General features: G+C 45.6%; 1 protein-coding gene and 1 pseudogene across 1 annotated transcript in view; one reads left to right on the top strand and one right to left on the bottom strand.

Moving 5' to 3' along the window:
* LOC126295026 (uncharacterized) overlaps nt 1-25,065 on the top strand; it is a 115,465-nt gene extending 90,400 nt beyond the window's left edge. The window contains exon 3 of the mRNA XM_049987277.1: nt 25,062-25,065. Coding sequence (XP_049843234.1) covers nt 25,062-25,065 — 4 coding nt within the window. The remainder of the gene's footprint in view (nt 1-25,061) is intronic.
* LOC126295580 (5S ribosomal RNA) lies at nt 2,768-2,885 on the bottom strand (annotated as a pseudogene).
* Nucleotides 25,066-26,880: the final 1,815 nt, after the last annotated feature.

Raw genomic sequence — 26,880 nt, forward strand, 5'->3', positions numbered from 1 at the left:
AAAACTAGATTAAGGTACAGGTTTCATGTGGAAATAAAGTTATTGAGATATTTTAGCACGTGTCTTTTAATTTCAAAACGGTACTTAATTAAAAAACACGTCTCGTACCTCCAAAAATTATATCATTGTACGATACATAGTTCAGAAAATATGACGTCATAAATATTGGTATGCGTGAAAAACTCGCTTTTCTAAAAGGGAGCGGGGATTAGCGAGACTGTAGTCTTGCAGTGTTCGTTAACACTGGGTCAACAAGTGGTCATTTCGCCTCCTTATAAGCGACCTGTTCGTGAAAGAAGGAAAGTTATTTTCCTGAAAGTACTCCGTACTGGCGAGAAGTACTATCACGATTTTGCTCTAGATCAGTTGTTCCTAACCTTTCTTAGACCATTACCTCTGAGTGCAATCAGGCATTAGCTAGTACTACAACCTCCCCCCCCCCCCCTTTCGTCTGTTACCCCCTCCGTCTCCCCCACATTATCACCAACTTTAGCATCTAACTGAACTGTAGAATCAAAGACTTTTCTTGGAACGTATTTCTGCACTGCTTCCTTCTGAACTGGCAGTAATTGGAAGACTCCAGACTGTTACTACTTTGTGCCGGACCGCAGCCACTAATACACTAATGGCCATTAAAATTGCTACACCACGAAGATGACGTGCAACAGACGCGAAATTTAACCGACAGGAAGAAGATGCTGTGATACGCAAATGATTAGCTTTTCAGAGCATTCACACAAGGTTGGCGCCGGTGGCGACACCTACAACGTGCTCACATGAGGAAAGTTTCCAACCGATTTCTCATACACAAACAGCAGTTGACGGGCGTTGCCTGGTGAAACGTTGTTGTGGTGCCTCGAGTAAGGAGGAGAAATGCGTACCATCACGTTTCCGACTTTGATAAAGGTCGGATTGTAGCCTATCGCGATTGCGGTTTACCGTATCGCGACATTGCTGCTGGCGTTGGTCGAGATCCAATGACTGTTAGCAGAATATGGAATCGGTGGGTCCAGGAGGGTAATACGGAACGCCGTGCTGGATCCCAACGGCCTCGTATCACTAGCAATCGAGATGACAGGCATCTTATCAGCACGGCTGTAACGGATCGTGCAGCCACGTCTCGATCCCTGAGTCGACAGATGAGGACGTTTGCAAGACAACAACCATCTGCACGAACAATTCGACGACATCTGCAGCAGCACGGACTATCAGCTCGGAGACCGCGGCTGCGGTCACGCTTGACACTGTATGGTATGAGGTACCATTGGTTACACGTCTCGGTCACCTCTTGTTCGCACTGACGGCACTTTGAACAGTGGACGTTACATTTCAGATGTGTTAGGACCCGTGGCTCTACCCTTCATTCGATCCATGAGAAACCGTACATGTCAGCAGGATAATGCACGACCGCATTGTTGCAGGTCCTGTACGGGCCTTTCTGGATACAGAAAATGTTCGACTGCTGCCCTGGCCAGCACATTCTCCAGATCTCTCACCAACTGAAAACGTCTGGTCAATGGTGGCGGAGCAACTGGCTCGTCACAATACGCCAGTCACTACTCTTGACGAACTGTGGTATCGTGTTGAAGTTGAATGGTCAGCTGTACCTGTACACGTCATCCGAGCTCTGTTTGACTCAATGCCCAGGCGTATCAAGGCCGTTATTACGGCCAGAGGTGGTTGTTCTGGGTACTGATTTCTCAGGATCTATGCACCCATTCTGCGTGAAAACGTAATTACATGTCAGTTGTATAATATATTTATCCAATGAATAGCCGTTTATCATCTGCATTTGTTTTTGGTGTAGCAATGTTAATGGCCAGTGTTGTAGTAATACTAAGAATAATAGTAATAATACTATGCACAGCACTATAGGAGCCCTTATGTAGTTACTGCTGTTTCATGCTGTTGATTACTTCATTTACCTGTTTTGAAGCGAGTAATGAAGCAATTTCTGGACTACTGCAGATACTACCTACTACTTGGAGAAGACATTTTCGTGAGATATTTAGGATTTGTTGCGTATATGTATGTACAGGACAGAGCACAACATATGTGAGGAACCTGCAATCTCTACCGCGTTAACTGTACCAATTGAGAACAACTAATCATTGATCATTTATATAATCAGTATTAGAGTCTTGCAAAACTGTGATAACAGCAATTATACCTTGTCATAATTTAGTTTCGTGACTGAAACAGAATCGAATTGTTTAGTTTTTACTTCTCTGAAGATTCCATTTTATCCCTCAGGTTGTAAAGCAGTGGTCTAGATGGAGCTTCCGTAAATAAGATGTAGCGCAGAAATAGCGACTCGAAGTGTAGTTCCGCATTCGATACAGAAGCGAGCGATGAATAGGGCAGACGCATTTAGCAATCCTATTCCCCCTCCTGCCACCAAGTACCGGTATTATTCTTGGATCCGTACTCACATCTCAGACAATGAATGGAGAGCGAACGTGTCGGACTGATGGAGAACTTCCGGGCTTGTAATGCCGACAAAACTGATTCATATGCGCTTACATCTGCGAAGGCTGGAACTTTGATAGTGGTAATTATTTACACCCCAAAAAGGTTTTCCGTCTTCAGACCACTAGTAGCCTACCGGGACCATCCGACCGCCGTGTCATCCTCAGTGGAGGATGCGGATAGGAGGTACGTGGGGTTAGCACACCGCTCTCCCGGATGGTATTCTTGACCGAAGCCGCTTTTATTCTGTCGAGTAGCTCCTCAGTTGGCATAACGAGGTTGAGTGCACCCCGGAAAATGGCAACAGCGCATGGCGGCCTGGATGGTCACCCATCCAAGTGCCGGCCACGCCCGACAGTGCTTAACTTTGGTGATCTCACGGGAACTGGTGTATCCACTGCGGCAAGGCCGTTGCCGGTACTTACTTACCCGTTGGTTATAATTAAACTTCCTAACTCGTTATAACACGGAAACTACACTCCTGGAAATGGAAAAAAGAACACATTGACACCGGTGTATCAGACCCACCATACTTGCTCCGGACACTGCGAGAGGGCTGTACAAGCAATGATCACACGCACGGCACAGCGGACACACCAGGAACCGCGGTGTTGGCCGTCGAATGGCGCTAGCTGCGCAGCATTTGTGCACCGCCGCCGTCAGTGTCAGCCAGTTTGCCGTGGCATACGGAGCTCCATCGCAGTCTTTAACACTGGTAGCATGCCGCGACAGCGTGGACGTGAACCGTATGGGCAGTTGACGGACTTTGAGCGAGGGCGTATAGTGGGCATGCGGGAGGCCGGGTGGACGTACCGCCGAATTGCTCAACACGTGGGGCGTGAGGTCTCCACAGTACATCGATGTTGTCGCCAGTGGTCGGCGGAAGGTGCACGTGCCCGTCGACCTGGGACCGGACCGCAGCGACGCACGGATGCACGCCGAGACCGCAGGATCCTACGCAGTGCCGTAGGGGACCGCACCGCCACTTCCCAGCAACTTAGGGACACTGTTGCTCCTGGGGTATCGGCGAGGACCATTCGCAACCGTCTCCATGTAGCTGGGCTACGGTCCCGCACACCGTTAGGCCGTCTTCCGCTCACGCCCCAACATCGTGCAGCCCGCCTCCAGTGGTGTCGCGACAGGCGTGAATGGAGGGACGAATGGAGACGTGTCGTCTTCAGCGATGAGAGTCGCTTCTGCCTCGGTGCCAATGATGGTCGTATGCGTGTTTGGCGCCGTGCAGGTGAGCGCCACAATCAGGACTGCATACGACCGAGGCACACAGGGCCAACACCCGGCATCGTGGTGTGGGGAGCGATCTCCTACACTGGCCGTACACCTCTGGTGATCGTCGAGGGGACACTGAATAGTGCACGGTACATCCAAACCGTCATCGAACCCATCGTTCTACCATTCCTAGACCGGCAAGGGAACTTGCTGTTCCAACAGGACAATGCACGTCCGCATGTATTCCGTGCCACCCAACGTGCTCTAGAAGGTGTAAGGCAACTATCCTGGCCAGCAAGATCTCCGGATCTGTCCCCCATTGAGCATGTTTGGGACTGGATGAAGCGTCGTCTCACGCGGTCTGCACGTCCAGCACGAACGCTGGTCCAACTGAGGCGCCAGGTGGAAATGGCATGGCAAGCCGTTCCACGGGACTACATCCAGCATCTCTACGATCGTCTCCATGGGAGAATAGCAGCCTGCATTGCTGTGAAAGGTGGATATACACTGTACTAGTGCCGACATTGTGCATGCTCTGTTGCCTGTGTCTATGTGCCTGTGGTTCTGTCAGTGTGATCATGTGATGTATCTGACCCCAGGAATGTGTCAATAAAGTTTCCCCTTCCTGGGACAATGAATTCACGGTGTTCTTATTTCAATTTCCACGAGTGTAGTTCCCGTGCGAGTAGCAAATTTGGCAGAATTATTGTCCAGAATGTTGGATGCATGGTTTCCTTTCGTCACAGCGCCACCAATCAATTCTATCTAAGGCCTGTGATCGTGATTCGTATTCTCCATAGAGTAGAAATATCTCTGGAGTGAGCTTTCAGAAGCGCGGAACTGATTTTGTGTTGTCAACATACGGTGCCGCAATGGTCACGTGATCTCGGGACGCCGTAGATTTGTCCGACATTTGTCCTAGAAATTTTGAATGTTGTCATATCGCTAGTAAAGACAGATTCCCTTCGTAAGTGCTGCGGATTTAGTACAGACGTTTTCAGGCACCATACTGGTTTATGTCTGATATTTGAAATAAATTGGGCTCTTAGCTTTGAAGAGCAAAATGAACGAGCATGACGTCACAGAAGCGTCACGTCAGCATGTATTTACCACGTCTTTCGTGTCACATCTCTTCAAGCTGCTTAACACTGTACTGAGCGGCGAAATTGGGGTTTTGAGTCACCGTACCTAATATGCAAAAAGTGTTAGAGTATAGTATCAGAACTGAGGAGCTAACAACGACACAGTTTGTCAAGGACCGAAGCAAACTTTATAACGTATGTTCTTGATCAGCTATGTTTGGTAAATTACTGACAAATGAGACAACGTTTCAAAACATCGACAATTATTTGCCAGGGAAAATACACATCAAAGAAAGCTTCAAACGAATTAATGAAGCCTGTTAAACTTATCCATGATATTTCTTCCTTACGTAATTAATAACGTCATAAACAACTGTGTTTTACTCCTTCATTAAAGCTGACTTTTTTGCTTAAAATGTCATTAGGTGGAATTTGCTTCGTCTACTTATGCTCTTATACATACACATTGTGGGCGTCAGCGCTGTTGTGTTATCGTAAAACCTAAATAACTTCTCGCCTTCAGCTATACGACCCCGGTTGTGTAAGAAAGTGGAAAAAATATCCGAGCCGTCATGGAACATCTGCAATTTGTCACTAAAACATAGCGCTATTATTAAAATAAAGATTATGAACAGTACAAAATCCACAATTATAAGGAGAATGAGCGCGGCGAACATAGGTTAACTTAAGATCTTAACAGGCTGGTACCGTCAAAATTTTCCTCCCGAGATACCTTGACGTACCGTGAAATGACGTGCCGTTCCGTTGGCGACCTGTGCGAATGCCTCCATTCGAAAGATATAGTAGAAAGTTTTGGTGTTGTGTGATGTGACGTGACGTCACCTGATGGCGGACGCGAATTGGCGTTAAACAATCGGCGTCGTCCCTAGATCACGTGACAATCCCAGTTTAACGTTGACAACATGCGCAGGACGCAGCGCTCGCTCCAGACGTATTTCTGCTCTATGGTGGTCTCACACACATGACCGGTCGCAGTGGACTCGCTGACGTGTCAACATGAGCTTGGACAAGAGGAACAGCGTATTAGTGGCGAAGGTCTGTTCTCAAAACAACAGCAATGCTGCAGGTGCTCTTGGAGAATATCGCAGGCTGAAAGAGTTACGCAAGGATCCTCTTTCTTCACCTGCCGTGCGGAGGACGATGGAGAAGCTGGAATCTACTGGAGAACTCGGCGTCGTTGCGGGAAGACACTGACCATCGGGTGCACCACAGGTGGTTCCTGAGATCGCTGTTGCTGTGGCAGACAGCGCTGCGCGCAATTCCCGACCTTCAGGCGGGGCGCGTGCTGTGTCACGACAGCTGAACATCCCGTACGGAGGATGCTTCGAACCATTCTCAAACATCATCAGTACAAGACCCATACCATAGAGCAGCTTGACCCACAGGACCCACAACCACCTGTTGACTCCGCTCTCCACTTTCTCGCAAGGATTGGACGAGGGCTGGCGCTGGACCAAGCTGTGGACAGACGAAGCTCATTTATCTCTGACCGGTGGGGTGAACACACGGAACTGCCGAGTGTGGGGACCTTCACCTCCTGTCACCGTGATATTCAGATTTTTTTTTGCGACTATGTTTCTTTGGTACTTTATAACACATATTGGCTGTATTGTAACCCGAAGTGAACATAAAGAAATTAAGAAAAGTCTTCATTCCATATACACTATACCAAAAGTATCCGGACAGCACCAAAAACGTACGTTTTTCATATTAGATCCACCGTGCTGCCATCTAATAGTAGGTAGTCCATATCAGCGACCTCAGTAGTCATTAGACATTGCCGGTCCGAGTGACCGAGCGGTTCTAGACGCTAAAGTCTGGAACCGCGCGACCGCTACGGTCGCGGGTTCGAATCCTGCCTCGGGCATGGATGTGTGAGATGTCCTTCGGTTAGTTAGGTTCAAGTAGTTCTAAGTTCTACGGGACTGATGACCTCAGATGTCCCATAGTGCTCAGAGCCATTTGAACGATTTTGAACTCCCGTATAAGCCTACACTGCAGGCAAATACCTTAGGGAAAAAAAATTAACTTTTAAACTATATTCGACTAGCTACACACAGCCAGTACTATTTATCCATGATCGGACGTCTTGTCTGGCGAAGTGTAATGAACTATACACAGAAATCTTCTTCGTGGATCAGTCGAAACCGTATCTAAATCCGTACAGTAGCTCCCGAAACACGCCTGAACATACAGACAAAAACGGGACGGAGGACTTTAAAATACGTACCCAGGGATTATAATTAAACTTTCCCTATTTAACACGTTGTAGCCGCGCGGGCTTAGCCGAGCGGTCTGAGGCGCTGCAGTCATGGACTGTGCGGCTGGTCCCGGCGGAGGTTCGAGTCCTCCCTCGGGCCTTGGTGTGTGTGTCTGTCCTTAGGATAATTTCGCTTAAGTAGGGTGTAAGCTTAGGGACTGATGACCTTAGCAGTTAAGTCCCGTAAGATTTCACACACATTTGAACATTTTTGAACACGTTATAACACGGAAACTAATCACCAAACGAGGACCAAGTAGCTTCTCAGTTTGCCTCACAAGGGCTGAGTGCACCCCGCTTGCCAACAGCGCTCGGCAGACCGGCTGGTCACCCATCCAATTGCTAGCCCAGCCCGACGGCGCTTAACTTTGGTGAGCTGGCGGGAATCCGTGTTACCACTGCGGCAAGGCCATTTACTTCATTCTTTTGGCTACGGAACCCTTATTTTTCAACATAATCTGCTGAGTGTTGTGCCATAAGGAAGCAAGGGAGAAGATCGTGTTATGGGTGGCCAGTGTGGTCTCTCCACAACACAAATGCACAAGTGGATTAATACGGTTTTTTATGTACATGAACTGGAAACATTTGCTTAACTTGGAGTCCATATTTTGTGGCACAAGCTCATCAGTCTTGCAGACTGATGTAATGTCAGTAATCTTATGTTGTTGTTACAAACTTTAGTTTCTCACTGCTAGTAAAGTGCAATTGTGGTTGAGATAAACTAGTCCCACAGTAGACACTAATCTGTTCGCTGTGTACTGTCATAGTCTGTGATGCTCTAAACCCACTCTGCGAGTAACCTGACAGACGCGAAACTGGATGACTGAGTGACGCCCTCTGGTCAGCGCCAGCAGCCTAAATACATGCTGTTGAGAGGGCGTTGGCGGCGTGTTGCTTGCTGGTGTGTCTCTGGCCTCTCTCGTGACAGGCGCGTTTGATCCAGCGCCTAATAATTACCTTTGCTGACCGATGTGGTGGCGACAGCTTACACCAGCACATAATCTCACTTCAGTACAGTGGCATATGCCACCTTACTGGGAGACCTGTATGCACGCATGGTGCCACTCTACTGGTCAACGTCGGAGACAACGTATTGCCACATCAATAACTTCCCCATCTCTCACATACTACCTCCTGCAGAATACATCCTGCATTGGGACGAACAGATGGAAGTCTGAAGACGTGAGATCTTGGCTGTAGGGTGAACAAGAAGGAACAGTCTCAGTTTTATGAGCTACTCTCAGCTATGCAGACTCATCAGATATCCAGTTGAGCAGTAAAGTGTTTGTTTGTGATCCGTCGTTCATCTCGAGTGAGAGTGTCCACACGTTCCAACACTGCAGCAGCGAAAGCTCTGTTTGGCCGGCCGGCGCGCGTTGGAGATCGGACAGGTTTACGTGACCTTGTTGCGATGATGACAGACGCATCGCCCAACGACTCGCCGTGATTTTGTTGACTGACAAGCCTCTGTAGACATTCAGCAAGCGCCTACGAATATCTGAGATGCTCCGGTTTGCCGCCAAAAGAAATTTAATGACAGCTCTGTGGTTGGAATGCGTCTCCATTAAGAACGCCATTTTGAAGGCCACGTATAACACTGACACCTATTGGAAGTTCATGAAACTACAGGCGATGAAGAGGGAATATTTCACGATGTCGCAGCAATCATACGATTTGCTATCAAATGTACAGTTCGGCTTTAGAAGTCGTTTAAGAACAGAACACGCTATATTCTTTTTCTCTGTGAGGTACTGGATGGGTTAAAACGTTTCGAGCGCTTGGCGTATTTTTTATATTTAACTAAGGCATTTGATTGTGTTGATTACAAAATATTGCTCCAACAGTTGGACCATTATGGAATACGGGGAGTAGCTCACAATTGGTTCACCTCTTACTTAAGCAACAGGCAGCGAAAGGTCATTATTCACAATGTTGATATCGGCTGCGATGTGGAATCTGAGTGGGATACTGTCAAGTGGGGGGTGCCCCAGGATTCAGTGTTGGGGCCGCTCCTGTTCCATACTTATATAAATGATATGCCCTCTAGTATCACCGGTAACTCCAAAATATTTATGTTTGCTGATGACACTAGCTTGGTAGTAAAGCATGTTGTTTGCAACATTGCCTCGGTTTCAGATAGTGCAGTACATGACCTCAGTTCATGGCTTGTAGAAAATAAACTAACGTTAAATCCGAGTAAGACTGAGTTTTTTACAGTTAACAACACACAATTCCACAAAACCTGACGTTTTAATTTCACAGAACGGGCTTATGATAAATGAAACAGGACAGTTCACATTTCTAGGTGTTCAGATAGATAGTAAACTGTCGTGGAAAGCCCACGTTCAGGATCCTGTTCAAACACTTAATGCTGCCATTTTTACTATTCGAACGGTATGAGAAGAGAGTAATACTTCGACACGAAAATGAGTCTACTTTGCTTATTTTCACTCGCTTATGTCGTATGGTGTTATGTTTTGGGGTAACTCTTCCCATTCTCGAAGGATATTTTTGGCTCAGAAACGGGAGGTTCGGGCAATAAGTGGTGCAAGTTCACGAACCTCTTGTTGACCTCTGTTCACGAGTCTGGGTATTTTGACATTGGTCTCTCACTATGTATATTCCTTATTGTCGTTTCTTTTTACCAATATTAGTTTATTCCCAAGAATAAGCAGCTTTCACTAGGTTAATACTGGGCAAAAATCAAACCTGAATTTGGATCGGACTTCCGTAACTCTCTGCAGAAAGGTAAGCAGTATACTGCTGCATACATTTTCAATAAGCTGCCATTCGAATTCAAAAATCTTAGCAGTAATCCACGCGCGTTCAGATCGAAACTGAAGATTTTCCTCGTGGGCTATTCTGTGGAGGAGTTCCTTGAAGCCGGCCTGAGTGGCCGAGCGGTTCTATGCGCTACAGTCTGAAACCACGCGACCGCTACGGTCGCAGGTTCGAATCCTTGAAAAACTGAGCTGATTCTTACTGTATTGCTGATAGCGTTTACTTAAACTTATGGACTGACGTTTTTCAGGTTCATGAACATTTATTTTTATCTGTTATTATTTTTACACTCCTGGAAATGGAAAAAAGAACACATTGACACCGGTGTGTCAGACCCACCATACTTGCTCCGGACACTGCGAGAGGGCTGTACAAGCAATGATCACACGCACGGCACAGCGGACACACCAGGAACCGCGGTGTTGGCCGTCGAATGGCGCTAGCTGCGCAGCATTTGTGCACCGCCGCCGTCAGTGTCAGCCAGTTTGCCGTGGCATACGGAGCTCCATCGCAGTCTTTAACACTGGTAGCATGCCGCGACAGCGTGGACGTGAACCGTATGTGCAGTTGACGGACTTTGAGCGAGGGCGTGTAGTGGGCATGCGGGAGGCCGGGTGGACGTACCGCCGAATTGCTCAACACGTGGGGCGTGAGGTCTCCACAGTACATCGATGTTGTCGCCAGTGGTCGGCGGAAGGTGCACGTGCCCGTCGACCTGGGACCGGACCGCAGCGACGCACGGATGCACGCCGAGACCGTAGGATCCTATGCAGTGCCGCAGGGGACCGCACCGCCACTTCCCAGCAAATTAGGGACACTGTTGCTTCTGGGGTATCGGCGAGGACCATTCGCAACCGTCTCCATGAAGCTGGGCTACGGTCCCGCACACCGTTAGGCCGTCTTCCGCTCACGCCCCAACATCGTGCAGCCCGCCTCCAGTGGTGTCGCGACAGGCGTGAATGGAGGGACGAATGGAGACGTGTCGTCTTCAGCGATGAGAGTCGCTTCTGCCTTGGTGCCAATGATGGTCGTATGCGTGTTTGGCGCCGTGCAGGTGAGCGCCACAATCAGGACTGCATACGACCGAGGCACACAGGGCCAACACCCGGCATCGTGGTGTGGGGAGCGATCTCCTACACTGGCCGTACACCTCTGGTGATCGTCGAGGGGACACTGAATAGTGCACGACTGGATGAAGCGTCGTCTCTCGCGGTCTGCACGTCCAGCACGAACGCTGGTCCAACTGAGGCGCCAGGTGGAAATGGCATGGCAAGCCGTTCCACAGGACTACATCCAGCATCTCTACGATCGTCTCCTTGGGAGAATAGCAGCCTGCATTGCTGCGAAAGGTGGATATACACTGTACTAGTGCCGACATTGTGCTTGCTCTGTTGCCTGTGTCTATGTGCCTGTGGTTCTGTCAGTGTGATCATGTGATGTATCTGACCCCAGGAATGTGTCAATAAAGTTTCCCCTTCCTGGGACAATGAATTCACGGTGTTCTTATTTCAATTTCCAGGAGTGTATGTTGTAATTTCATGTACTGACACATTCCATGACCTTGGAGGTTTATCCTCAGTTTCGTCCTACGGAACTTGACGTGTAAATAAATTAAATAAATAAACAAATTCCGCATCTTTTTTTTTTTGAACTGAACCTGGCCGAGACAGAAAAGTGTCTGGGCGGAGTGTCCGAGCGGTTCTAGGCGCTACAGTCTGGAACCGCGCTGCTGCTACGGTCGCAGGTTCGAATCCTGCCTCGGGCACGGATGTGTGTGATGTCCTTTGCTTAGTTAGGTTTTAGTAGTTCTAAGTTCTAGGTCACTGATGACCTGAGAAGTTTAAGTCCCATAGTGCCATTTTTTTTTGTCACGGTAATTACTGAACGGCCCTCGCAGATACGGTTTGAAAGTGCTGGGGAGACATCCCGCGGCGGCTGTTGACACGGGATGGCAGTCAGCGCCGGTGACGGATGGAGCGAGTCGGAATGCACCTGCCACCGGTTGGCCAACGGGGCATCGGCGCAGAGTCACGCTACGCTACGCCACCTCGGGCCCCGGCCGCGCAGACAAAGGGGAAAGCGACGCCGGTTTCGCCGACGCCAGGAAGCGACGCTTCCGACGCGTTTCACGGCGCCGCGCGGAGCTGACTGCGTACCCCGTCCAGCGGCTCTTTTCCAGCTCCGCGACATACCAGCTAAAGCTTCGCCATCTCTGACTAAACTGACGCTCGAATCCGAGCGGACAATGCGTAACATTTTTTTAATGGTACGGAAGTTATGGGTAAATTTGGAGAGGATGTGGAGGCCGACAGCAACGGCAAACAACTCTTGGATTTCTGTGCCAGTATGGGCTTAGTAGTCACAAACTACTTTTTTAAACATAAGAACATTCACCGGTACACTTGGGAAGGCAGGGGAACCAGATCGGTCATTGACTATATAATAACAGATCAGGAATTTAGGAACGCTGTGAGGGACACACGTGTATTCAGGCGATTTGATGACACTGATTATTACTTAATCTGCAGTGAAATTGGGATTGTGAGGCCGAAAGTGCAGGAGGTCAGGTCCATATGTAGGAGAAGAATGGAGAAACTTCAGGATAAGGAAATCAGGCACATGCACATAACAGCGATCTCAGGAAGGCACCAGTTAGTTGAATGTAGTCAATTACAGTCATTGGAAAAGGAATGGACAAGGTACAGGGACACAGTACTAGAAGTGGCTAAAGAATGTCTTGGAACAGTAGTGTGTAAAACTAGGATGAAGCAAACAGCTTGGTGGAATGACACGGTCAAGGCAGGCTGTAAAAGGAAAAAGAAGGCGTATCAAACATGGCTACATACTAGAACTCAGGTAGACAGAGAAAGTTATGTTGAAGAAAGAAATAAAGCCAAACAGATAATTGCAGCATCCAAGAAGAAATCTTGGGAAGACTTTGGAAACAGGTTGGAGACTATGGGTCAAGCTGCTGGAAAACTATTCTGGAGTGTAATTAGCAGTCTTCGAAAGGGAGGTAAGACGGAAAACGGCTGGTGAATCCTGTGGATGCCTTGCGCAGATGGAGGGAATATTTTGAAGATTTGCTCAATGTAGGTGAAAATACGATCAGTAATGTTTCAGATTTCGAGGTAGAATGGGATAGGAATGGTGATGGAAATAGGATCACATTTGAGGAAGTGGAGAAAATGGTCAATAGATTGCAGTGCAATAAAGCAGCTGGGGTGGATGAAATTAAGTCGAAACTCATCAAATACAGTGGAATGTCAGGTCTTAAATGGCTACACAGGATAATTGAAATGGCCTGGGAGTCGGGACAGGTTCCATCAGACTGGACAAAAGCAGTAATCACACCAATCTTTAAACATGGAAACAGAAAAGATTGTAACAACTACAGAGGTATCTCTTTAATCAGCGTTGTGGGTAAAATCTTCTCAGGTATTGTTGAAAGTGCGAGTATTAGTTGAGGACCAATTGGATGAAAATCAGTGTGGGTTTAGGCCTCTTAGAGGTTGTCAGGACCAGATCTTTAGCTTACGGCAAATAATGGAGAAGTGTTATGAGTGGAACAGGGAATTGTATCTATGCTTTATAGATCTAGAAAAGGCATATGACCGGGTCCCTAGGAGGAACTTATTGTCTGTTCTACGAGATTATGGAATAGGAGGCAAACTTTTGCAAGCAATTAAAAGTCTTTACATGGATAGTCAGGCAGCAGTTAGAGTTGATGGTAAATTGAGTTCATGGTTCAGAGTAGTTTCAGGGGTAAGACAAGGCTGCAACCTGTCTCCACTGTGGTTCATATTATTTGTGGATCATATGTTGAAAACAATAGACTGGCTGGGTGAGATCAAGATATGTGAACACAAAATAGGCAGTCTCGCATATGCGGATGACTTAGTTGTGATGACAGATTCGATTGAAAGTTTGCAAAGTAATATTTCAGAGCTAGATCAAAAATGTAAGGACTATGGTATGAAGATTAGTATCTCCAAAACGAAAGTAATGTCAGTGGGAAAGAAATATAAACGGATTGAGTGCCAAATAGGAGGAACAAAGTTAGAACAGGTGGACGGTTTCAAGTACTTAGGATGCATATTCTCACAGGATGGCAACATAGTGGAAGAACTGGAAGCGAGGTGTGGCAAAGCTAATGCAGTGAGCGCTCAGCTACGATCTACTCTCTTCTGCAAGAAGGAAGTCAGTACCAAGACTAAGTTATCTGTGCACCGTTCAGTCTTTCGACCAACTTTGTTGTATGGGAGCGAAAGCTGGGTGGATTCAGGTTACCTTATCAATAAAGTTGATGTTTTGGATGTGGAAGTAGCTCGGATGATTGCAGGTACTAGTAGATGGGAACAATGGCAGGAGGGTGTCCACAATGAGGAAATCAAAGAAAAACTGGGAATGAACTCTATAGATGTAGCGGTCAGGGCGAACAGGCTTAGATGGTGGGGTCATGTTACAGGAATGGGAGAAGCAAGGTTACCCAAGAGACTCATGGGTTCAGCAGTAGAGGGTAGGAGGAGTCGGGGCAGACCAAGGAGAAGGTACCTGGATTCGGTTAAGAAAGATTTTGAAGTAATAGGCTTAACATCAGAAGAGGCACCGATGTTAGCACTGAATAGGGGATCGTGGAGGAATTTTATAAGAGGGGCTATGCTCCAGACTGAACGCTGAAAGGCATAATCAGTCTTAAATGATGATGATGACGGAAGTTCATTTGTGGGCTACCGGACTCTTCATTGATTGACGCGCAGCGGTATCGATCTATTATTTGTCGTTCTTGAGTTTTCATTCCGAAGACTGATTTGATGCAGTTCTCTACACTACTGTGTTCTGTGCAAGCCTCTCCGTCTCCGTATAACTACTTTGGCCCACATCCATTTGAACCTGATTACTGTATCCACGTCTAGTTTGCTTAAATCGCTACACGTACTGAAACGAATACTCAGAGAAGTTGAAATACAGTGAGGTACTGAAACGCTGCTAAAAATGACAGTGTGTCCAATTTGCCACGTCAGGTGTTGTATTATAATCGCTCAGAGATTGATAGAACTGGTTTCGCACCATGCAGGTGTATTTCTGCGTAAAAAGTTTTTAACTTTGTAAGAACCTTATAGGACTGCTACCAGGGTGCGATTTGTGCTTTTACTAGTGGGGGGGGGGGGGGGGTGATGTCTTAGGGGGTTAGTAGAATTATATATGTTACTAGCTTGGACCGTGGCGTTATGCATGGTTAAAGAGATATTTATAAATGGATGTTAATGCCGAAACTCACTATTCCCACGTATGCACTATCAGAAAAGCCATCCCTCGTTATATCTTTAAAAGTACATTATATTGTTGTTGTTGTGGTCTTCAGTCCTGAGACTGGTTTGATGCAGCTCTCCATGTTGTTGTTGTGGTCTTCAGTCCTGAAACTGGTTTGATGCAGCTCTCCATGCTACTCCATCCTGTGCAAGCTTCTTCATCTCCCAGTACCTACTGCAGCCTACATCCTTCTGAATCTGCTTAGTGTACTCATCTCTTGGTCTCCCTCTAAGATTTTTACCTTCCACACTGCCCTCCAGTAGTAAATTGGTGATCCCCTGACGCCTCAGAACATGTTCTACCAACCGGTCCCTTCTTCTGGTCAAGTTGTGCCACAAACTTCTCTTCTCCCCAATTCTGTTCAATACTTCCTCATTAGTTATGTGATCTACCCATCTAATCTTCAGCATTCTTCTGTAGCGCCACATTTTGAAAGCTTCTATTCTCTTCTTGTCCAAACTATTTATCGTCCTTGTTTCACTTCCATACATGGCTACACTCCATACAAATACTTTCAGAAACGACTTCGTGACACTTAAATCTATACTCGATGTTAACAAATTTCTCTTCTTCAGAAACGCTTTCCTTGCCATTGCCAGTCTCCATTTTATATCCTCTCTACTTCGACCATCATCAGTTATTTTGCTCCCCAAATAGCAAAACTCATTTACTACTTTAAGTGTCTCATTTCATAATCTAATTCCCTCAGCATCACCCGACTTAATTCGACTACATTCCATTATCCTCGTTTTGCTTTTGTTGATGTTCATCTTATATCCTCCTTTCAAGACACTATCCATTCCGTTCAACTGCTCTTCCAAGTCCTTTGCTGTCCCTGACAGAATTACGATGTCATCGGCGAACCTCAACATTTTTACTTCTTCTCCATGGATTTTAATACCTACTCCGAATTTTTCTTTTGTTTCCTTCACTGCTTGCTCAATATACAGATTGAATAACATCGGGGAGAGCTTATTTACGAAATCATCTACATACAGGTATACGAGAGGAATTCAAAAAGTAGAGGCACATTTGTGAAAAGCTGTACTTATTCTGACGTTAGGAATCTGATACAGATTAATAGTATTAATAGTAAGACTTACTAAAAACTTTCAGTGTTCGGCTCCACAAATTTAAATTATATGTAAAGTTTTACTCCAGTGCGTGGGAAATAAACATCCCAGGTTGGGATGCATAAACTAAAACCAGAGGACGGGATGGTCTGATGCAGAGGGGGGAAATCCCTCCCCCCCCCCCATCGCCCCCTGCAAATCGCCCACTGCCTACTACTCAATCACTAACTTCAGCATTCGTAAGACTAAAACGTAAAAATCATGGCACGCGAATTAATAACAAACGGCATGAACTGCTACCATAAAACTGCTTACAGTGTCTCATGATACCAACACTGAAGAGCCAAAGAAACTGGTACACCTGCCTAATATCGTGTACGGCCCCCGCGAGTACATAGAAATGCCTCAACACGACGTGGCATGGACTCGAATAATGTCTCAAGTTGTCTTAGAGGGAACTGACACCATGACTCCTCCACGGCTGTCCGCTCTGTAGCAGTTTAGGACGTGTGGGGTGTCGCATTGTCCTGCTGGAATTGCCCAAGTCCGTCTGAATGGACAACGGGCATGAATGAACGCAGGTGATCAGACAGGATGTTTCGCTACATCGGATGCAGGTCATCACACATTTGCGTACGCGTCACATGTCAGAGTCGTATCCAGACGTGTCAGGGCTCCCATATCACTCCAACTGCACACGCCCCACACCATTACAGAGCCTCCACCAGCTTGAACAGTCCCCTGCTGACATGCAAGGTCCACGAATGCATGAGATTGCCTCCATACCCGTACACGTCCATCTGCTCGATAAAATTTGAAACGAGACTCTTCCGACCAGGCAACATGTTTCCAGTCATCAACAGACCAATGTCGGCGTTGACGGACGCAGGCGAGGCGTAAAGCTTTGTGTCGTGCGGCTATGAATGGTTGGGACTTTGGCTTCAAAAGCGCGTATCGATGATGTTTCGCATGCTGACACTTGTCGATGGGCCAGGATTGTAATCTGCAGCAATTTGCGGAAAGGTTGCACTTCTTTCTCTGCAATCGTCGTTGGTCCCGTTATTGCCGGGTCTTTTTCCGGCCGCGGCGATGTCGGAGATTTGTTGTTTTACCGGATTCCTCATGTTCATGGTACACTCGCGATATGGCCGTACAGGAAAATCCCCACTTCATCGCTACCTCGGAGACGCTGTGTCCCATCGCTCGTGCACCGACACCACGTTGAAACTCACTTAAATCTTGATAACCTGCCACTGTAGCAGCATTAATCGACCAAACAACTGTACCAGACACTTGTTGTCTTATATAGGCGTTGCCGACCGCAGCGCCATATTCTGCCTCTGCCTGTTCACATATCTCGGTATTGGAATACGCATGGCTAGAGAAAGCTTTTGACAATATTGACTGGAATACTGTCTTTCAAATACTAAAGGTGGCAGGGGTAAAATACAGGGAGCGAAAGGCTATTTACAATTTGTACAGAAACCAGATGGCAGTTATTAGAGTCGAGGGGCATGAAAGGGAAGCAGTGGTTGGGAAGGGAGTAAGACAGGGTTGTAGCCTCTCCCCGATGTTATTCAATCTGTACATTGAGCAAGCAATAAAGGAAACAAAAGAAAAGTTTGGAGTAGGTATTAAAGTCCATGGAGAAGAAATAAAAACTTTGAGGTTCGCCGATGACATTGTCATTCTGTCAGAGACAGCAAAGGACTTGGAAGAGCAGTTGAACGGAATGGACAGTGTCTTGAGAGGAGTATATAAGATGAACATCAACAAAAGCAAAACGAGGATAATGGAATGTAGTCGAATTAAGTCGGGTGATGCTGATGGAATAAGATTAGGAAATGAGACACTTAAAGTAGTAAAGGAGTTTTGCTATTTGGGGAGCAAAATAACTGAAGATGGTCGAAGTAGAGAGGATTTAAAATGTAGACTGGCAATGGCAAGGAAAGCGTTTCTGAAGTAGAGAAATTTGTTAACATCGAATATAGATTTAAATGTCAGGAAGTCTTTTCTGAAAGTATTTGTATGGAGTGTAGCCATGTATGGAAGTGAAACATGGACGATAAATAGTTTGGACAAGAAGAGAATAGAAGGTTTCGAAATGTGGTGCTACAGTAGAATGCTGAAGATTAGATGGGTAGATCACGTAACTAATGAGGACGTATTGAATAGAATTGGGGAGAAGAGGAGTTTGTGGCACAACTTGAGAAGAAGAAGGGATCGGTTGGTAGGACATGTTGTGAGGCATCAAGGGATCACCAATTTAATTATGGAGGGCAGTGTGGAGGGTAAAAATCGTAGAGGGAGACCAAGAGATGAGTACACTAAGCAGATTCAGAAGGATGTAGGCTGCAGTAGGTACTGGGAGATGAAGAAGCTTGCACAGGATAGAGTAGCATGGAGAGCTGCATCATACCAGTCTCAGGACTGAAGACCACAACAACAACAACAACAACGTGGCTATACCAGTTCCCTTGGCGCTTCAGTGTTAATGACTTCATATGTGTGCCCCAGTGTGTAGTATGGAACAGTACTCACGCGAAACGAGCGGCGGGTGTCAGACTTAATAAAGCCAACTGCACTGATGCTTTACGATGGGAATGCATGAGACGTTCCTCAAATAAAAGTGTTATAAAAGTGATGGCAAGGAACGTCCAACAACGTCTATAAGTGGTACCACTGAAAAAATAATTAAAACAATAATGTCGGACTGACATGTGGTAACGTGAAACCGCCTAGATTATTGGACATCTGAATATTGACATGATACCGGAGAATACCCCAGTGTCCATCGCTCCAGTTTTGGCAATACCTATATCTCATCAGAAATGGTAGGTGTGTTCCCTAAAATGAAAGTCTATTACGTGAGACGAAATTTCTCACCGTCCTCAATAATTCGAAGGGAACAGGGCCCAAGGCCGGGATGTACGAGAAATTGATGCTGTACATTTGTAACCGGGGTGAACATTCATTCCGTATAGTGGTTAGGCCGTCAGAATTGTCTTCCTCGGATAAAGGACAACTTAGCCTGCGTGACTGTCATACCAATATTTAGATGTCCATTGGCAATCTAGGAGGTTTCACGTTACCCCGTGTGAGGCCGACATTATTGTTTTAATTATTCTTTCCTTGTGTCCACTTATAGACACTGTCGGGCATTCCTCTCCATCACTTTTATAACACTTTTATTTTACACTTTTATTTTGGGGACGTGTAGCGCTCTTCCGACGTAAATTATCGTTGACAGCTGGTTTTATTAGGCTTCATTCCCGTTCTTGGTTGCGTAAATAGTGCTTCTCGGTGCACACTGGAACACACATGAAGGCATTTAGGTAGCATGGGACAGATATCAGCCAATCCGAAGATGCGTAAATAAAGCTGAATAGCGTCACTAGGAAATGTTAAAAAAGATCTTGTAAGCAGTTTTACGGTAGCGGATCATGCCTTTTGTTATCCAAAAAATTGCTTTGACTACTATGGGACTTAATTTCTGAGGTCATCAGTCCCCTAGAACTTAGAACTACTTAAACCTAACTAACCTAAGGACATCACACACATCCATGCCCGAGGCAGGATTCGAACCTGCGACCTTAGCGGTCTAGCGGTTCCAGACTGCAGCGCCTAGAACCGCTCGGCCACTCCGACCGGCTTTTGTTATTAAATCGCGCGCTATGATTTTAGTTTTTGTGTACCGAGAATTCTGAATTTTGTGAGTCAGTAACAACGTTCTTATAAAATTTTAAAAAAATACGCTGTAGTACCCGCATGATACGAAACCAGTTATACTACTCTTTGAGCGAGTACAATAAAATAGCTAACGCGGCGAATTGCGGCAAATTGTACTCTCAATCAGTTTGACCAGCAGTTCAATACCTCAGTATATTTTAATTTGTGTCCGTGCTCCTTTCAGAACGTATAATTATTTTACCTGTGGATGCTCTACTTGTAAACATACGTGCTACTGAGCATTTTATTGTGTAGTGTGATTTTTATGTCCTAAGAATCATCTACGAGCGCCACAACAGTCTCTTAAGTAAGGTCGTAATCGGTTTAATCAGTAGAAAAATCTATTTGACAACAAAGTAAAACATATACATACATCATATGAAGGGCTTATTTCAATAGTGGTACAAGTCCATTACCTCTACTTTTTTGCCTATAATGTTTCTGAAATTAATGATCCAAACAAACAGAAAGAAAGGTTCATCTCTAGCAAGAAGCCATATGCTTGAATATTTCTGGTATCTCAAATGCAGATGTTTCAGCGCTCGTTTAACTTTAGGACTTTGTATCTGAAAATGAACCTAAATGGACTTGTACCACCCCATATGTTGTTGTTGTGGTCTTCAGCCCTGAGACTGGTTTGATGCAGCTCTCCATGCTACTCTATCCTGTCCAAGATTCTTCATCTCCCAGTACCTACTGCAACCCACATCCTTCTGAATCTGCTAACTGTATTCATCTCTTGGTCTCCCTCTACGATTTTTATCCTCCACGCTGCCCTCCAATGCTAAATTTGTGATCCCTTGATGCCTCAGAACATGTCCTAGCAACCAATCCCTTCTTCTAGTCAAGTTGTTCCACAAACTTCTCTTCTCCCCAATCCTATTCAATACCTCCTCATTAGTTATGTGATCTACACATCTAATCTTCAGCATTCTTCTGTAGCACCACATTTCGAAAGCTTCTATTCCCTTCTTGTCCAAACTATTTATCGTCCATGTTTCACTTCCATACATGGCTACACTCCACACGAATACTTTCAGAAATGTCTTCCTCACACTTAAATCTATACTCGATGTTAACAAATTTCTCTTCTTCAGAAACCACCACATATAACAGAACAAAAATGCAATTACAACTAATAATACGTTTAGTCATCGCAGCGTCGGCAATTGTTTCGGATCTACGAGGCATGCTTGAAACTAAGTTTCCCGCGTATTCACGTGGGAGAGACTTCGAAATGCGCCGAATTTGCGTTGACAGCTGCTTCCAAGAGAAGATCCTTTTCCCTGCAGCTTTCTTTTTTATGTAAGGCCAAACGTTCTCAGCAGGATTAGCGTCAGGCGACTTTGAGGACCAATCCAGTACCTGCACACCTCCCCCTTTTTCCAGTCGCTGCAAATCCTGCTGCGTTGCTTTGGATCATTATCCTCTTGCCATCTTCATTTTTGTCGATGAACCAACATTCGGCAGTCGGCATCAACCATCTTTGATAAACGCTAAGCGTACGCTGCACTCATGTCTCTTCTTGTATGTCTCAGTCAAGAACTCAGAGTGAACTAATGCTGTACGGATATTGCCTGAAGGACAGAGATACCCCTCTGTGCACAAACGAGAAGTCTTGGTTGCAGTGTTAAATTTTATTTATTTTTTGCTATTTCCGAATGACGCGCTTCACCTTCATTTTGGCATCTTCGGGTTGGTTGATATTTGGTAGCGATGGGAACATAGGATGCCGCGCATAAAATATCCCAGCAGGTAAATGCCCCTTGTCAAAGCTTTAAATGTGATGTGTGCAGCTAGAATTTGCACTACACCTCCGGTCTTTACTGTAAGCCTGATTCCTTATTATTTGCATTAGACTGCGCCACATGCCGCAATAAGGACATACTTAGTGATTTAAAGTTTTGACAAGGATCATTTAACCGGGTGGATTATTTTATGCGCGGTATCCCATGTACCCATCCCAATGAAATACCAGCCAATCCGAAGGTACGTCATTGGGAAATTATAAAAAATTGTACCACTGTAACCAAAACTAATTGTTTCTTCAAGCCATACATACTGTTCGCAGTACCAACCCCGTTGTGAATTGGAAAAAGTTTTAAGGTTTCCTCTGTTTGGGGTGTGAAAAAACTAATACCATCTGTCTATACACCGCACACGCTCTTACTTAACAGACCGTATATGGACATAGCCGTTTGCACAAGGCGCTTTTGGATTTCAAATGATTTATTTAAATATGACAAACGTTTGTATAATGTGCTACATTTTATCCACGAACGTGACAACTTGGTGTGAGGTTCCAACAAAACACAAAAAAAAAAAAAAACTGAGTACCTGAAGATGGGAGCAAATTTCATGTAAACCGGTCGTTTTAAATAAACAAGTATTTATGCGATTTTGGCTGTAGAAAGTTATTACACACTGATGGATATTTAAACTGCTACACCACGAAGGTGACGTGCTACAGACGCGAAACTTAACCGACAGAAAGAAGATGCTGTTACATGCAAACGATTAGCTTTTCAGAGCATTCGCACAAGATTGGCGTCGGTGGCGACACCTGCAACGTGCTGACATGAGGGAAGCTTACAACCGATTTCTCGTACACAAACAGCAGTTGACCGGCGTTGCCTGGTGAAACGTTGTTGTCATGCCTCGTGTAAGGAAGACAAATGCGTACCATCAAGTTTCCGACTTTGATAAAGGTCGGATTATAAGCCTATCGCGATTGCGGTTTATCGTATCGCAACATTGCTGCTCGCGTTGGTCGAGATCCAATGACTGTTAGCAGAATATGGAATCGGTGGGTTCAGGAGGATAATATGGAACGCCGTGCTGGATCCCAACGGCCTCGTATCACTAGCAGTCGAGATGACAGGCATCTTATCCGCACGGCTGTAACGGATCGTGCAGCCACGTCTCGATCCCTGAGTCAAAAGACGGGAACGTTTGCAACACAACAACCATCTGCACGAACAGTTCGACGACGTTTGCAGCAGCACAGACTATCAGCTCGGAGAACGTGGCTGCGGTTACCCTTGACGCTACATCACAGACAGGAGCGGCTGCGATGGCGTACTCGACGATGAACCTGGGTGCACAAATGGCGAAACGAAATTTTTTCGGATGAATCCTTGTTCTGTTTACAGCATCACGATGGTCGCATCCGTGTTTGGCGACATCGCGGTGAACGCACATTGGAAGCGTGTATTCGTCATCGCCATACTGGCATATCACCCGGCGTGATGGTACGGGGTGCCATTGGTTACACGTCTCTGTCACCTCTTGTTCGCATTGACGGCACTTTAAACAGTGGACGTTACATTTCAGATGTGTTACGACCCGTGGCTCTACCCTTGATTCGATCCTTGCGAAACATCTACATCTACATCTACATGACTACTCTGCAATTCACATTTAAGTGCTTGGCAGAGGGTTCATCGAACCACAATCATACTATGTCTGTACCATTCCACTCCCGAACAGCGCGCGGGAAAAACGAACACCTAAACCTTTCTGTTCGAGCTCTGATTTCTCTTATTTTATTTTGATGATCATTCCTACCTATGTAGGTTGGGCTCAACAAAATATTTTCGCATTCTGAAGAGAAAGTTGGTGACTGAAATTTCGTAAGAAGGTCTCGCCGCGACGAAAAACGTCTATGCTGTAATGACTTCCATCCCAACTCGTGTATCATATCTGCCACACTCTCTCCCCTATAACGCGATAATACAAAACGAGCTGCCCTTTTTTGCACTCTTTCGATGTCCTCCGTCAATCCCACATGGTACGGATCCCACACCGCGCAGCAATATTCTAACAGAGGACGAACGAGTGTAGTGTAAGCTGTCTCTTTAGTGGACTTGTTGCATCTGCTAAGTGTCCTGCCAATGAAACGCAACCTTTGGCTCGCCTTCCCGACAATATTATCTATGTGGTCTTTCCAACTAAAGTTGTTCGTAATTTTAACACCCAGGTACTGATATGTCAGGAAACCGTACATTTCAGCAGGATAATGCACGACCGCATGTCGCAGGTCCTGTACGGGCCTTTCTGGATACAGAAAATGTTCGACTGCTGCCCCGGCCAGCAAATTCTCCAGATTTCTCTCCAATTGAAAACGTCTGATCAATGGTGGCCGAGCAACTGGCTCGTCACAATACGCCAGTCACTACTCTTGACGAACTGTGGTATCGTGTTGAAACTGCACGGGCAGCTGTACCTGTACACGTCATCCGAGCTCTGTTTGACTCAACGCCCAGGCGTATCAACGCCGTTATTACGGCCAGAGGTGGTTGTTCTGGGTACTGATTTCTCAGGATCTATGCACCCAAACTGCGTGAAGATGTAATCACATGTCAGTTGTAGTATAATATATTTGTACAATGAATACCCATTTATCATCTGCATTTCTTCTTGGTGTAGCAATTTTAATGGCCAGTAGTGTACTTACTTATATGATTGTTCCCTGAATTACTCCAGGCAGTTGGTTCCTTTGAACGGCACAGCCGATTTTCTTCGCCATCCTTGGAAACACCCGCAAGTGTTTTCTCTGTCTCCGATGCCTCGATACCGCTGAAACGATAAACCGTAATCTTGCTTCTCTGTTTCCTTGCTTAGGTCTCCTCCTACAGTTTAACCCCCTCCACCTTCCTACCGCACCCCCCGCGTCTTTCCCTCCCAAATACACACTTTTCCCTCAGTTACCGTGTAGACAGTTTGTTGATGATTCCGTATCTATACATTCTTTTTGAAACTTTGTGCATTAAATTTTTTTTTTCGAATTTGAATGTATAGCTAGCTCCTCATTAATTACTGGAAGCACCCATGTACTCCAGCATTCTTCTGTAGCAGCGTCCTTCTTTTCAAGAGCACACTACAAACAAATTTGATTTACAGTGTTTCAGTGGTTGGTATTTTTAATCTTTTTCCTCTATTTGGAGAAAACCGCTCAATAATAGTGTCCTACAAATGCTGTTTAACCCCCTGTCCTGTTCCTATGGCTACTGTAGTGAGAGTCATTGTAACTCTCGCTTCTTTGCGATATCGGCATGTATGATTTCCAGTTGGTAATTCGTGGTATGTTTTTTTGTTTTGTTTCAGGTGAGTAGCGGTGCTTTAGACTTGGCGAGTTTTCCTGAGCTGTAAACGGCGCTTCTAGAGGTAGGAGTAAGTCACGCAAAAACTAACGCAAGTCTCAGTACAAGAGGAAGTGTACAGTATAAAAGTGAAAAACACAAGATTATTCGTAAGAACGAAAAATAACCCGTATTAGTACATAGGGACGTCTGTCCTGGCTTAGATTCACAATACGCGCTCGCCGTAACGTAGTTGCAGAGCGCTCCGCCAGGGGGCAGGCGTGACAGAGCCCGAATGGAGAGCCTGTATACAGAGAGAGTGGCCATAGGTGAAGTTGCCCGTGATTGGTTGATTAGCTTTGCCGCCATTTTTTGCCAAACGTCTCTCGCGCTCCCTGTGTTCGCCGTGCATTTTGACTTGAATTGAAGTTCAGAGGACTTATGGAAACGATTAAAAGGTATTTCAATTATTGAGAGACTTGTTATGCGATGTGCATGTATGTTCGATTTAGTTGTATATCGTTTTTAGTACGTAATTATCGTTTGCGGTCTTAAATACGAGTTGAAATAATTAAGCGTTTTGTGATGAAGTCGGTAGGCCTACAGGCTCTCTAAGCGGGTAGAGCCAACACCGACTGAAAGGAAAGCCCCGGCGCTTGTTGGTGACGTCACGTCAGCTAGGCACGGCGAACGCCAGGTCTGTTGCAGGCATACTCATTATGGTGGTGTATCCCTCCCTGACACAGGAAAATGTGAAACTATTGGCGGTAGTTGACCAACACACATTGTTCTGAGAGATTTCTGCGATCAATTAATTGTGCAATTCATTATACGTCTTCACAAATAGTGTACTCGTGAACTTAAATTTCCATCTGTTTTAAGAATTGACATACAAAAACAACTTCATGGTCCAGTAGGGACAGAATTCGGGCTTCTTTACCTTATTTCTAAATCTGAGGAAGTTACGTTTGTACTGGGTTGCTTTTACAGGAAACTGTGAACATATTGGTGCTCTTCTTTAGGTATCTTGGTTGACTGTGTGGTGAGGAGCAACTGAATGTTCATGAAATATCTTGCGATTGTACACGTTTGGGGAGGGGGTGGGGGACAGAAGAAGAGACAAAAGAGAGATACTTAATTTATCAAATAATGTTTTTGATCTTATAAAGTTCCTCCTTTCAGTTGCTAGAGGGCAATATTTATATCTTCTAATGTCCATGTTTTAAAAAAAAGTTTAAGCTCTGCAGTACTTTCGGTGTATGAAGCTATTTTGATTCCTATTTAGAATTCCTTTCGTTCAAAACGACTGTAATCTAATGACTGGGAACAGTTGGACATTTACACGTGTAAATTAGTTCACATTTCCAGCGACGATGTCAAACGAAAATAAATACATAAATAAAAGAAACGAGTTAATTGTAAGGCGGTTGGGGTAAGTTTCGATAACAAAATGGATCAAGTAAATATAGTTACTGGAATGTAAGATTTCCGAAGCTTGCAATGGGACAAAGCATCTTCTCATATTGATCTACGTTTGTTTCGACAGGATTCGGTAATACAGAACTATGATCTTCATTTGTAGCTTTACGATAGTGAGAGAATCTTTCATCTAAATAAAACTGCAGAATCCAAAACAATACCAAACACTTTGTCCAAAAATAAGAGATTTGCAGTGATAAGCGCGCCCAGACGTTTCTGCGTGCAACAGACCTGGCGTTCGCCCTGCCTAGCTGACGTGACGTCACCAGCAAGCGCCGGGGCTTTCCTTTCAGTCGGTGTTGGTAGAGCTCAGTGTGTCGTGTATCAGGGGTCTCGCGAGACTAGCAAATTCATAACGTAAAACA

This window comes from Schistocerca gregaria, chromosome 11, assembly GCF_023897955.1.
Source record: "Schistocerca gregaria isolate iqSchGreg1 chromosome 11, iqSchGreg1.2, whole genome shotgun sequence".
Lineage (NCBI taxonomy): Eukaryota > Metazoa > Arthropoda > Insecta > Orthoptera > Acrididae > Schistocerca > Schistocerca gregaria.